Here is a 15591-nt window from a genome sequence, read left to right on the forward strand (position 1 = left end):
CTCTCTCAAAACAGAGACCCCGGAAAGGGAAAGAAAATTCCATTTATCACCAGGGTCAAAGACCTCCATGCTTGTCACTGTCTCTTGCAGGCTTGCCTCCCACTCTTCTCTGAATGGTCCTCTTCCACCAAGGGTCCAGCCACAGGAAAATAGTCATTGCCATCCCTACTTTATGTCTCTATTTCCAAGCCCTTATTTAATCTCATTCCTGTTCCTTCGCCCCTGGATACCCCTCATTTACGTTTATTAAAGGTCCTGACCGATTCTATCCTCTCTATACAGACTTTTAGAAACATTCTAGCTGAAAGGATGTCTCAAGCATGTACTTGTGCATATTGTTTATTCTGCATGTTAACCCAGCCTTTAAAAACACAATCTATTTATTTCTTCAACCTGATTGTGAATTCCCAGAGAATACTGAGGCACTTCCGCCTATGCCCCCCAGAGCAAGTACAGTGTCTTGCATGAAGCAAGTACCCAACTTGTTTGTGGGTTGCAAAACCCTTAAAGAGCTCAATCTTTGCATATGGTAGAAATGTGTAATGTTGTTCATGTTACACAACAATGCTGTAGAACATATGATAGGAATGGTTCAAAGACAACACAGAGAGAAGGAAGATTTTGGCCTATTACATCATCTCTGTGGGCTGCCTCCAGTGGGCGGCTTGAACGTACCTGACTGGTGTCTATGGGGCACGGGATGAAAGAAGCTTGGGAGAGGAACTGTGTGGTACCCAACAGATCTCGAATGCCTTCAGCATCACGTTTATACTCTTTGACAGGCTCCAGTCTCATCTTTTCTTTTGGAAGTAAGGCTTCATAGCAAGGAGCATAGCCAGAAGGAGGCAGGAACTTAAATTCTCCATGACGTCCACCCATCAGGAAACGTACTCTGTGTGATTTGGAGAGATCAGGAAGGGAGGGGTTAAAAAAATATACCCCAGCCCAAATAAATGAAAGTTAAAGATCCCACCCAAATTATTCTGTTGGGATGCGAACAATTTCAGATTCATCACAGAGAACACCCTAAAGTATGCAACAAACAGTGGAGGTGAGTGTCAATTCATGACCCCTATGCCCTCAGTTGACCATGGCGGCTAAGTTCTTAAAAATTAACTTATACATTAAAACCATTAGATTTTAAAAATCAAGTCCATTCTTATTCTAGTGGGGGGATCATTATTATAGCTATTAATACTAGAGTTTGAAAAGAGTAACAATGATAATGATAATGACATTATTCTCTGAAAAGAATTCAAATTACAGCATGAGAACTTCGAGTCTTTTTATTTGAGAGACTACTCTCACAACAATGAAAGAAAACATGATACAAATAGTTGGGGAAAATAAGAAGTTCTTATTTCAAGGCACAGGCAAAGGATGGAGCAACATGAGAGTATTAAACAGAAATGGTGTTTGTGCTAGGAGACATTAATAGAAATAACATACTACTCAGCCATAAAAAGAATGAAATATGCCATTTTCAGCAAGATGGATGCAACTAGGGATTCTCATATGAGAATAGAGTATGAGAATAGAGATTCTCTTCTCTTCATAAATGAAGTACTTCAGAAAGACAAATAACATTTGATATCACTTATATGTGGCATCGAAAACATGGCACAAATGAATCTTTTTTTTTTTTTTGTCTTTTTGCTATTTCTTGGGCCGCTGCCATGGCATATGGAGGTTCCAGGCTAGGGTCCAATCAGAGCTGTAGCTGCCAGCCTATGCCAGAGCCACAGCAACTTGGGATCTGAGCCGCGTCTGCAACCTACACTACAGCTCACGGCAACGCCGGATCGTTAACCCACTGAGCAAGGGCAGGGACCGAACCTGCAACCTCATGGTTCCTAGTTGGATTCGTTAACCACTGCGCCACGACAGGAACTTTTTTTTTTTTTTTTAATGAATCTATCCACAAAACAGATTCATAGACATAAAGAACAGATTTGTGGTTGACAAAGATAAGCAATGAGGCCCTACGCTTTAGCACAGGGAACTACATCCAATCTCTGGGAATGGCCATGATGGAAGATGATGCAAGAAAAGGAATGTATTATATATGTAGGACTGGTTTACTTTGCTGTACAGCAGAAATTGGCGCACCATTGTAAATTTACTTTAGTAAAAACATTTTTTAAAAAATGAAATACTATAGTGCAGAAATTGCAGTTCGCTAAGGAAGCCATATGAGGGTGACTGTGAAGAAGCATCATCAAGTGGTTACAGCTGCATGGGGTGTGGGGGGTCAAAGGGTGCCTACTGGGGGTTACCACCACCTTGCTGGCATCCAGCATGACATCCTGACTCTAGTAGTGACCATAGGGACCTCTCAAGGAAGAGGGTAGGACATTCGCGGGCCCGCAGTCATGGCAGACACTAATTATCACCACACTGAAGCCTTGCAATATTTTAATTCAGCATTCTGGCTGAATGCCAGCCCATACGTATGGTTAGGTTAGGGTTAGGTTAGAGCCCAAAGTTCCTCTGCAAGAAGAGAGTGAAAGCGAACTATTTCAACATGACACTTTGTAAGTTCTTAGGACTGTGACTAGAAAGATAGGTTTTGCAAATCAACTGCAACCACATTAAACTGAGAAAATATAACTGCAGTTTTAAGTAGTTAAGGCATGGCAAGAAATTCAGCCCTGCAGGTCAACAATAATTTCACACAGGGAAAACACATCCACATACATAATGGCTATACCCATTTACTCCCTCCCTCCTTCCCTCTGCTTAACAACTATTTACTGAGTTCATACGACTTGCACAGTTCTCTGCACTGGGGATTCAGCAAAGAACAAAGAATGCCTGGTGTCACAGCGCAGGTATCCAACTAGACAAACAGACATAATTACTAAATGGGAGACATCTGATGAGGGACTAAAGAGGGTGATGTGAAACAGCTCGGGGAAGGAGGAGGGTCCTAAACAGGAGTCAAGGAAGCCTTGGCTGAGGAGGGAGACACTTCTGTTAACCATGAGGGAGAGGAGGAGCCAATGAATTCAAAATCTGGAGGAAGAACATGGGCAAAGGCCCTGAGGTAGGGAAGCGCTTGGGTGGAGGACAGTGTGGGTGAGGACATGGAGAGCCCAGGGGGCCAGAGATGAGGTGGGAGGGGGCATGGCTGGATTACTTGGGGTTTTCTTCCAAGTGTGGCACTGCAGAGGGGTTTTAAAAAGAAGAAATACAAGATTCTTCTAGCTGCCCTATGTAGACAGGTCTAGGGACCAATTAGGAGGCACTTGGAAACAGCTGACACCACCCCACTCCCAGTGGGACATGAGGGTGGGTTAGACCAAGGTGATGAAGGCCAAGCTGGAAAGAAGCAGTTAGATCCTGATTTGTTTTGGAATTAGGATTGTTAGGAGTGGGTGATGGAGTGGACCTGTATGTGTGGAGGGTGGTTAGGTGTGTGTGGGAAAGGTCGTGATTTAGCAAAGCTCTTACAAAAAACACCCTCCACCAGGTCTCACTTCCTCTAACTGGAATATCCTGGTGGGGCAGCCTTGCAAGAGGGTCTCAGTATTGGCTAAGTAGTTATGATTGTGGAAACAGCCTCATGATTAAACTGGAAAATAAAAATCTGAGTAAAAGACATTAAGGGTCCCCCCCGTCCCAATAAAAACAAATTCTTTATCCAAATAGCATTTTATAAAATGCTGTTTTAAAATTAATTATAGAAATCATAGGAAGCCTCCCACTTTCCCATTTTAAAGTACTAAACAACGATATAGATTTAGAATCACAATTGCCCCTTGTGAATGTGCCTACATTAAAAGTTATATAATAGGGCACGATCTATGTGTATTAGGAATATGAACAATGACATTAGAACAAAATTGAGTCATTAGCCTGCAATGTTACTAATTTAGAGAACCTTCAGGAAATAATGACTAAGCCTTAAGATTTGCGGAGAACTTTCCAAAATTCAATTTCAACATAACAGATTGTGTTACTGATGTGTTAAAAGTATGGGGTAAAACTGAATCATTTTGAGCAAAGAATCAATGTGGGAAGGTTTCTGCCTCTCCTCATTGTGTATCCTTCCTGTAAAGAGCTGAACGCCCAGAAGCTTGTCCAGCAAGGGTATGTATTCTTTGTTACTCACTAGAATACAGATTCCAATCCAAGTAAATGATCTCCTGGAAGGACTTCTAGATGGACTTAATTATTCATAAACTCTCCTGCCAGTTCTGTTTACTTTTAACATTTCTCTTATGTTTTAAAATCTGCTGTTGTCTTCTGGAGAGATAACAAGAAAGGGGGAAATCCATGTAGCACTTAAGGAGAACAAGGCTGCCTTCATATTCAGTTATTAAAAGGAGAAGGATAATTTGCTTATAAATCTTAACCTGCTCTCCTCATATGGCCGCAAAGGCTATACAATGAAAAATTAACATAGCCAGAAATCAGTGTTTACTGCTTACTGAAGCATTCTGTCTTCCAATGCCATTATGCTGTGCATCAGTGGATACAAGGAATCGTCCTGAGTAGCTTCCCAGCCCCGCCAGACAGGAGCCTTGCTCCCCAGCAGGCGGGGCTGGTAAGGAGCTGGGCAGGCATAGGGCCATCTGTCACTCCTTCCCCTGCTGCCCAGTCTGTGGGAAGGGCTCCAACAGACCACCACCAATATGGGTGGTTCCCGCAAACTCCCGCTGAAGACAACCCACAAGGTCAAAGGAAATATCTAGGGATAAAATACAGGTTTAAAGGGAACAATCGCAAGAAAGAAAGAATAGGGAGTTCCCATTGTGACTCAGTGGAAATGAACTTGACTAGTATCCCTGAGGATGAAGGTTCGATCCCTGGCCCCATTCAGTGGGTTAAGGATCTGGTGTTGCCTCAAGCTGCAGCAAAGGTCGCAGATGCAGCTCAGATCTGGCGTTGCTTCAAGCTGCAGCATAGGTCATGGATGCAGCTCAGATCTGGTGTTGCTGTTGCTGTGGCTGTGGCTGTGGCCAGCAGGTGCAGTCCAGTTTAACCCCTAGTCTGGGAACTTCCATATGCTGCACCTGCAGCCCTAAGAAAGAAAGAGAGAAAGGAAAGAAAGAAAGTATCCAAAACCATTTTTTGGGAAATTGTCTTTTTTTAATTTTTAATTTACTTTTATTTAAAACACTTTTTAAATTTTGATTTACTGTGTTGTGTCAATTTCTGCTATAGAGCAAAGTGGCCCAGTCATAAGCATATATACATTCTTTTTCTTAAACTATCTTCCATCATGGTCTAAGAGATTGGATATAGCTCCCTGTGCTCTACAGTAGGAACTCATTTGCATATCCACTCTAAATGTAATAGTTTGCATCTACTAACCCCAAACTCCTGGTCCATACCACTCTCTCCCTTCTCAGCAACCACAAGTCTGTTCTCCATGTATGTGAGTCTGCTGAAACCCACTTTCATTATGTGAGGCTATTAAAATGGGATCCCCTCTGCCTGAGTTTTAGCAGAAGTCCCAAAAGCAGAGGGTTCAGAGTATGCCCATATCTTCACATCCTGAAATGAAGTGCTGGACCAACTACAAGGATCTGTCCCCAAATTGTGAAAGCAGTGCGGCTTTAGCCTACCTGACACTTCACGCTGGTAGGAGAGGTAAAGAGTTCCATTGGAGAAAACCAACAGGGAGAAAGGGATGATTCTTTCCTAGTGGGAGTCACAGGAGGGCTTTAAGGAGCTATTCAGAAACTTGTGTGTGTCCCTTGGAATGGGTGGTGAGGGACAAGTTTGTCTCATGACAGAGCAGAGACAGAAAAGGGCCAGTTGCCAGCCATCAGAAAGGAATTCTTCCTGGAAAGGCTATGACTGAGCAGAGATCGGAAACCCAGGGGCTGGGGGGAGGTGAGAGGCCCATGGAGGAGGGACGGGGAAGGGGAGAGGGATAAGTGGAGGGAGGTTTGGAGTCAACCAGCAGGGAGCTGCCAGCACAGGTGGTAAAGCCTTGTCAAGAGAACTGAAGTCAGATGCTTCCAGCCGGGGGCTCTCCAAGAAAGCCACAGAGTGCCTCTGAAAAGAAAGATGCAGCAGTTGTGTAACTGCTGCAAAAGACCTGATGCCACAAGACAGCTGCGTCAACTCCACGGATCTGCCCACCACCCAGGCACCTTGGCTCTGGGGTGGAGCCTAGAGGGGCCTGAGACAGGAGCTGGCTGGCCACAGAGAAGCCTGACCTCAAAGTGCAGGGGGAGTGGGAAGGGCTCAAACATCAACTGGACACAAATCTGCAGTTTTTATACTATTCAAATAGATAGAACTTTTTTTTTTTTTTTTTTTTTTTTTTTGTCTTTTTAGGGCCTGTGGCATATGGAAGTTCCGAGGCTAGGGGAAGTTGGAGCTGTAGCGGCCAGCCTGTGCCATAGCTGCAACAATGTGGAATCTGAGCCACATCTGCGACCTACACCACAGCTGACAGCAACACTGGATACTTCAGACAGTTAGCAAGGCCAGGGATCGAACCTGCATCCTCATGGAGCTAGTCTGGCTCATTACCACTGAGTCATGATGGGAAGTACTGGCAAGATGATGCCTGGTCTTAAAAGGAGTAATAAGGCTACGGGATCTGCCCAAGAACTTATTTAGGAGTCCAGAGCATGGACTTGAAGGGGTGGAAAGAAAAACAACAAAATTACATCTTTCTAGTCTACTTCTTCCAATAAATCTCTTACCTGGCACTTACTGTTTATCTTTTAAGTCCTTTGTCTCACTCGTCAATGAGAAATTTCCAATTAGAATGTAAACCTCTCTTCCCTGCCCCTTGGGCTTTGCTGAACCTCCTAGCATCACAAAAAATGTCAAATTGAAAAAAGATAATTTAAGAATGGAGTTCATTAAAATTAGTTCTTCTTCATCCTCAGATTTTTCTCTATATTAATGGATTTAAAAAATCGATTTCATTAATCAATTTAATCTCTTCCACTAAAGCACTTATATCATTTTCTGGGGTTCTTCCTCAACTCAGACATTCCATCAGCTCTCAAAGGCTTTTTCTTCCTGAAGTGATTACAGTAAGTGACTGTGTCCTTATATTTCTCTACTTCAGAGATGAGCAATAGCTTCAGTAATAGCCGCTTGGGAGTAGTGCAGTTTGGGGACGTGCAGAGGAATTTTTTATTTACGTGTCTGACTTTAAAAACAGAGGAAACTGTGTTGAAAAATCTCTGCTAGCATTTCCAATGTCATCTTTTAAGATTTGTGCTTTTTTTTTTTTTTGGCCTTTGTTTTTTTTTCTTTTCTTTTTTTTTTTAGGGGCACACTAGTGGCATATGGAGGTTCCCAGGCTAGGGGTCCAACTGGGACCTGAGCCGTGTCTGTGACCTACACTACAGCTCATGGCAACACTGGATCCTTAATTCATTGAGTGAGGCCAGGGATCAAACCCATGTCCTCATGGATGCTAGTCAGGTTCGCTAACCACTGAGCCACAACGGGAACTCCCAGATTTGCATTTAGAGATGAAAATATGTACGGTAAATCCCCAAATTTGAAAGACTGACCCATGAGTGAAAAATAGAGTAAAGTCAAAACAATCTTTACTATGCTTAAAAGGGATGACTAGGTTCCCTTATTCATAGCTTACTAGCAAACTATGAAGTCATTTCAGTCTTACTAGATGTCTCATTATTCTTATTGAATCCCTCCCAGGAGTTGGGATAGTGTTTCAAAGAAGAAAACGATACAGGCTGTGGTTGGGAAGAGAAAGAATTAGTAAGCATTTGCTGATCTGAATTCAACTCGCAAGTCATGATTCATAATTCTGTCTTCAGTCTGTATCGCTAAGACGGGAGAACAATTTGAGTTATGTACATTCCCACATTCATATTTCTTTCTGGCCAGTGTTTGATGAGAACCCAGGGCAATCCAGCTAGTGCTCATCATGTTCTCCGCTGAAGTATATTTATCTCAGCAATAATTTCCACAGCATTGACCACAGCGAGCTGGAAATAGCTAAGCTATTGGTTACGTGAATGTTAGCCAAGTCTGGTGGATACCAAGAGAAAACAAATAGCAACTGTAAAAATACCAACCACCTTTGGATACTGTTGTTTTATAAACTGGAAAAGGCTGGTAAAAGAGGTATATAAGGCGAATAAGTAGATCTATGGGGAACATACCCACAGCCACAAAATATATTCCACCATGGTGACAAACGCATTGGTTTTCTGCAAAACTAAAAGTAGCACCCCAATTTCACTAGACACTGCGGCTTTTGTGTAACGCCCCCATGTGGACATGTGCCTTTGGCAGAGTGACCCTATCTTTGAATAAGAGCTTCCTGGCATCAAAGTCATTCAACCTTTTGGGTGGGTTCCAAGGTACACATGCCTCATCCCAAACTCTGTCCCAGAACGAAGAGGGTTGTTATCCTGAGGACCTGCTGCACTAATAATACCACCCACAAACAAACCACGGTGAGCAGGAGACTAAGAAGGCATATTCATGACAGAACAGAGAGTGCATATTGATTTGTGATTGGGTTGCTCATGCTGCTTTTGCATTCACTGTGGGTAAATCTAATTGAAAAAGATTTTTGCTCTCTGATGACTGCTGGCAGGGACATCCTAATCAGGTGTTATTAACAACATGGTTTGTAATCATAAAAATAATCATGGGAGTGACAAATTCAAGACAATTAAAGAGGAGGAAATGGGCTGTAGAGAGAAATCAAATTTAGAGGCCACACAGAAGTTGAAGATAAATAGGAGAAAATTCTGAATGTTTCTATGATGGGAGAAGAATCCCTTTCCAGATAGGCATAACTTTGCACTTAGCCAGGAGAGACACTATTAAAAACTAGGCAAGAATTCTACTGTATCCGCTGAAGACAGTAATTTCTTTTCAATTTCATTATTAAATATATTTCCTTTCTTTTTTATTTTCTTTTCTTCCTCCCTCTTTCATTCCTTCTTTCTTTTCTTTCTTTCTTTTTAAATGGCTGCATCTGCAGCAAGTGGAGTTTCCTGGGCCAGAGACTGAATCTGAGCAGCAGCTGCAACCTAAGCCAGCTAGTTGTAGCAACATCAAATCCTTAGCCCACTGTACTGGGCTGGGGATCAAATCCATGCCTCTGCAGTGACTGAGTTGCTGCAGTTGGATTTTTAACCTACTGCACCATAGCAGGAACTCCATAAATGCATTTATTTTTCAACAAGATACTTTAATTACCTTGGAATTATACCTTGCTTTCTCTTTCGAGCTTTTTGTACCACTGAGCTAAAGCAGTAGAGAGAGGAAGTGCTAAGTTTCAGCACCAAATCACATTTTACGAGTTGATGTAAGAGTAAGTACTCGTATGTTGATCCCATTTGCTCAAAAGTGAACATGGACCAACTGGCTGCTCTAACAAGGACCAGCATGCATCCTGAGCAAAGACATCATGTGACAGACTGGGTGTACTTCAGCAAAATGTATTTCCCAAGTAGGCAGGCAACTGGGATTCCATCTATCCTCAAACCACTCATGTTCTAAGAACCAAAATATCAGGTGATATCTTCCTGATAGAAAGGAGGCTTAAGAGGCATCAAGGCCCCTGACACTACTCTTTCGCTTACCACATAATCACTATAAGCAAGAAGTTCTTATGTCTAAGGTGTTAACTTTTCAACTTAACACATCAGTTAACTTGGATTCTTAAATTCTCTCAGCAGTGTGCCTTATAAATGGGTTAGACATTTCATTTTTCTTATCTCAGAGTTTTGCTTCTCTTTTTTCCTGTGCACTGAGAAGGCTGCATGATCCTTTGACCTGGACATAAAATGCTAGAAACATCTTCTACATAATGAATACCTTTCATATTTCTCTTCCAGCCAGCTGCAATCTTTGCCAACAGAAAAAAAATCCCCAACAACAAAAAGGTACACACTCAAAAATCATATCTCAATGTTCATAGCAGAACTATTTACAATAGCTAAGACTTGGAAGCAGCCTAAATGTCCATCAACAGATGAATGAATAAAGAAGATGTAATATGTGTATACAATGGAATATTACTCAGCCATTAAAAGGAATGAAATAATGCCATTTGCAGCAACATGGATGGACCTGGAGATCATCATACGAAAAGAAGTAAGCCAAAGACAGATATCAATATGATAACACTTATATGTGGAATCTAAAATATGACACAAATGAACTTATCTTCAAAAAAGAAATAGACTCACAGACAGAGAAAACAAACTTATAGTTACCAAAGAGGGAAGGGGGGGGAGATAAATTAGGGTTTGGGATTGGCAGGAACATACTACTATATGTAAAATAGACAACCAACAATGACCGCACAAGGAACTATATTCAATATCTTGTAATAATACATAATGGAAAAGAATCTGAAGAAGAACAGATTCATATATGTGTGTAACTGAATCACCGGGCTACACACTTAAAACTAACACAACCTTGTAAATCAACTATACTTAATTAAAAAATAAATTAGAAAGTCCTATCTCATGGCTCTGATAGAGGTGGATGAATGAGCTAATGATTAAAAATCATTATGTTACATGTGAGATTGGATATACTGTTCACTAAACACAGAATACACAGGAAAAAATCCATTAGCCAGTAGACTGGGAAAGACCTCATCCCCAAAGATTTGCCTTCTAGCTAAGCACTTCTGTCTGATGAAGTAATGTCCTTTTTTTGAACATCAGCAGGCCCCAGTGAGTAGGATGTCATCAAAACAAAGAAGGGAACAGCGGTGATGCTGGGTGACCAAAGCCATTAACTACCAAGTGTAATCCTGGAACCCACTGCTCTGAGTGACCCCACTTCCCCAGAGAAGGCACTGAGTCAGCAGGTGGGTGATCTAAATGCTATGATACTGGATTTAGGTTTCTGCTCATCCTCTTTACTCCCAGGGAGTGGAGTGGGGAAGGTGTACAATGAGGCTTACACTAGCTTTCATCAGCACAGAGAAACACAGGTAAAGAACCCTCAACTCTTTAGAATATGGTCCCTGGGGCTGATGTTAAAGTCTCTGGCTTGAACCTGTGATGTGTACATTTGCAGTCCTACTAAGGTTTTACTAGAATGGTTCTTCATTTGTTACAAGGACCTCAAACAGTGAAAATGCCCAATTTCAATATATTGTATCCATCTACATGGGTATGTTCATAAATATGTCTGTATATGTGTGTAGGTATGTAGGTGTGCATATGCTGCTACTGTGTACCAGAGATTGTCAACATACATTATAGGCATACCTGGGAGATATTGTGGGTTTGGTTCTAGACCACCACAATAAAGTACCACAAAAAAAAAAAATGAGTCACATTAATTTTTGGTTTCCCATTGCATAAAAAGTTATGTTTACACTATACTGTAATCTGTTAAGTGCACAATAGCAGTCTGTCTTAAAAAATGTACATGTATTAATTTAAAAATAACACTGTGAGGAGTTTCCATCGTGGCTCAGCATTAATGAACCAGACTAGTATCCATGAGGATGCAGGTTTGATCCCTGGCCCTGCTCAGTGGGTTAAGGATCTGGCATTGCCATGAGCTGTGGTATAGGTGGCAGACATGGCTCAGATCCCATGCTGCTGCGGCTGTGGTGCAGGCTTGGTAGTTGCAGCTCCGATTCAACCCCTAGCCTGGGAACCTCCATATGCCGCGGGAGCGGCCCAAGAAATAGCAAAAAGATGAGAAAAAAAAAAAAACAAAAACAAAAACACAACATCTGCCAAGTGCAATAAAACAAGATACACACCTGTGCTGTATACTATGTATATCTGCATATCTGTGTCAAATTCAAGGTTAAATATCATATCCAAAGGATAGTCCTTTATTCCTAGTTTATTTAGTTGACACAAAATGAAAATATTATCCTTTAATAAAAAATATATAAATATGTCCTGATTTATCAACTACATGAGGAGCTGAGCCTATCACAGCAGCGTCACTCTGGAAGTCCCATCATCACTTGGATACTAGAAGCTCTCAGATGATTTTTTAAGGTCCCAGATCAAAGCGTCTGCTCTATACAACTCTCCTCTTTTCGTGGCCCTTTCCAGTGGAAATCTGTATAATTCTCACTCTACTGACTCTAGTTTCCCACTCAATCATGATTTCTTTAATAAGCAGAGATCAAGAATGGCTAAGAAAATTTGGGACAAAAGAGTTATAATGAGGTCTTGCATTACAAATGTTACAATGTATTGTCAGACTAAAATAATTCATGTAGCATCCAATGAGCACAAGGAAAGGGGCAGAGCAACAAACATGATAGTTAACAATAGTATGAAGAAATAGCATGCATAGTACAAGCCCAATTTAATATGAAATTATCGAGATGTATAAATAAAAAGGTAATGATTATCTCTAGGTGCTACGATTAATGGGCTCTTGGTATTTATTTATTTTTTTTTGACATGCATTACTTTTGTAAAAGGGTACAAGCAAACAAACCAAAAACAACAGGAAAAAAAAAATCCTAAGCGTAAAAAGGTAAATCACAAAAGGTAAGTCACGGAGTTCCTGTCGTGGCTCAATGGTTAATGAACCCGACTAGGATCCATGAGGATGTGGGTTCCATCCCTGGCCTCACTCAGTAGGTTAAGGATCTGGCACTGCCATGAGCTGTGGCATAGGTCACAGACATGCCTCAGATCTGGCATCGCTGTGGCTGTGGTATACGCCAGCAGCTATAGCTCTGATTAGACTCCCAGCCTGGGGACCTCCATAAGCAGTGGGTGTAGCCCTATAGAGTTTTAAAAAAAAAGGTAAATCACAAACTGGGAAAATATTTGAAAGCAATAAGACAATAGTTTAACAATCTTAATACATAAAAAATTGCCCCCCAAATTAATACTGAAAGGCTGAAAAAACAGAATTTAAAAAATACCCAGTTGGCAAAGGGGGAGGGGGAGGGAGTGGGATGGACTGAGAATCAGGGGTCAATAGATGCAAACTATTGCATTTGGAATAGATAAGCAACGAGATCCTGCTGTATAGCACTGGGAACTATATCTAGTCACTTGTGATGGAGCATGATAGAGGATAATGTGAGAAAAAGAGTGTGTTTGTGTGAGACAGAGAGAGAGAGAGAGACTGGGTCACTTTGCTGTACAGTAGAAAACTGACAGAACTCCGTAAACCGACTATAATGCAAAAAATAAAAATCACTATAAAAATAAAAAAATATTGAATTGAAATAATATGTAAGAACAATAAGCATAAAAATGTTTAACCACAACAGTAATCAAATAAACAGGAAGTTAAAACTTCAAGATTCAGTTTTCTCCAATTAGCAAAGATTACAAATAACCAATAACAGTAAAAGTTAATGACGATCCAGTCAGCTGGGTATTCCTATATGTTACTTTAAATGATACTACAGGCCCAAATCCTTTACCTAAAGCTTTTGGAGTTGTGTTCAGACTTGAGAATTCTTTTGATTTTAAAAAAGACCGAAGTTAAGGCACGTAGTATGTATTAACTAGAACCTCCAGCTAGGTGAGAGGCCACACTCCATAACAAACACATTGATATTCCTGCAGTTAAACGTGTAAATATTCACAAGAAATAGAATAAATGAAAGACTGAAAATGGCCTCATTTCTGTTGATGATAGTTTTTGCCACAAAAGGAGTCCAGGTCAGATTTTGCAGTAAAATGAGTTTACACGGTTTCAGAATTGCTGATAATGAATTTGGAACCGTTCATACAATCTTCCTGAAAATCGATGGTCACGAGATTATAACTTTATACTTGAAAAAGATTATACCTTTTGACCTACTTTTAGGAGGAACTAAACGAAATGCAGACAAAGTGTTCTCCTCCAGGATGTTCATGATGATTTTATTTATAACAATAAAAATGAAATCAGCACAAAAGTCTAACACAAAGTAATGGTTATTTTATAGGACAACCAAATAAAAGGATATTATATGATCAAAAGAAATCATTGTGAGGAAGATACTTAATAACTCAGGAAATGGCTCCTTACTTATCGTTGAGTGAAAAATAATCAAGACATAAAGCTTCACATTTAGTGTGATGTCAATTAAAAAAATACATATATCTGTAATATAAAAGACAATGAAAATACACCTAAACATTAATGAAGATTATAACTAAACACTGGGATTATGGGTGATATTGTCTTATCTATAACCACGTCTTTCAAGTTTTTTATAATGAGCATGAAATACTTTTTATAATTATTGAAGTAATTTTGTCCATAGGATTTATCTTATTTGCCTTACTATTTATCAGAGGATTTTTTTTTTTTTTTTGTCTTTTTGCTATTTATTTGGGCCGCTCCCGCGGCTTATGGAGGTTCCCAGGCTAGGGGTTGAATTGGAGCTGCAGCCACTGGCCTACGCCAGAGCCACAGCAACGCGGGATCTAGCCGGTCTGCAACCTACAACACAGCTCACGGAACGCCGATCGTTAACCCACTGAGCAAGGGCAGGGACCGAACCCGCAACCTCATGGTTGCTAGTTGGATTCGTTAACCACTGCGCCACGACAGGAACTCCCAGAGAATATTATTATATAAACCCTGGCAGGAAGTATGTGTTCAACACATGACTCTAAATTGCTTCTCCCTTTCGCCATCACTTTCTTGGGGGAGTCTGGCTCATGATGCTGAGCCCTGAAGGAGATTATGATGCTCCCCAGCTTACAGAAGTGGTGGGCAGGTGGGGGGAACAGCTACTCTCCATGAAATCACAGCCATAACTTACTTGACACCTGCTGAAAAGCTCACCACAGGGAAGAAGAGCCCATCTGTGTTGAAATTCTCAAACATCCCCTGCACAGGCTGCCCGTTGATACGGAAGGAGATGCTGGGTGCTCCGAGGTCCAGGCAGCAGCTCACCACATCGTCCGACTTCAGGAGGTGCTGGTTGATGGAGGCCACAGCTCTGGGTATGCGACCTGGCAAGCAAAGAACAGGAAGAAGGCGTGTGGGACTCTGGAGGAAATGCTCCCAGACCACCCGTGGGAGGTGGGGAGAAAGGAGGGCACATAGGAGGTCTGTTGCCTTGGAATGCAATGGTGCTTTCCCTGGGTGAGGTGAGCAACGAGACACGGTTTCCTAAGCTTTGTGAGTGGGCAGCCCAAAATGAGATGAATCCCAGAGGAAACTCTCAAGCTGCCAGGAATGAGAACAAACAAGAATTCAACCCAGTCAGTATGCACTCAGATTCTGGCCTGGTGGCTGAAGTAATGGGCAAACTCCGTTGCTGGGTGTGCATCCTACAGTGGGGGTGGTGGTGTGTGCATCTGCGTGTGTGTTTATCCACAGATGCCCAAAAACCTTGCACTTTTTTTTATCTCCTCTTAAAGCCGTGGCTCTTCAGCCCTGGATGCAGGAGCCATTAAAGTGAGGAAGAGCAAGGCCATCCAGCCACGAAGCACGGCAGCTTATTTTGCTTGCTGTTTTAAAGAATTTTATTACCTCAGTGAGGCAAGGGAACACATCGTCCGTTATACTCTGTATTGCTGAGTCCTTTTTTTTTTAAGATTTTTTCTATTATAGTTGATTTACAATGTTCTGTCATTTTCTGCTGCAGTCATACATATAAATGTGTGCATATATGTATATATATATATATATATATATATATATATACATCCTTTTCTCACA

General features: G+C 41.3%; 1 protein-coding gene across 1 annotated transcript in view; it reads right to left on the minus strand.

Annotated features, from left to right (window-relative positions):
• The window catches only part of RYR3 (ryanodine receptor 3), a 568547-nt gene that overhangs the window by 243063 nt on the left and 309893 nt on the right, over positions 1-15591 (minus strand). Inside the window, 2 exon segments of the mRNA XM_021099907.1 lie at positions 676-892; positions 14687-14879. Coding sequence (XP_020955566.1) covers positions 676-892; positions 14687-14879 — 410 coding nt within the window.

The sequence above is a fragment of the Sus scrofa genome, chromosome 7 (assembly GCF_000003025.6).
Source record: "Sus scrofa isolate TJ Tabasco breed Duroc chromosome 7, Sscrofa11.1, whole genome shotgun sequence".
Lineage (NCBI taxonomy): Eukaryota > Metazoa > Chordata > Mammalia > Artiodactyla > Suidae > Sus > Sus scrofa.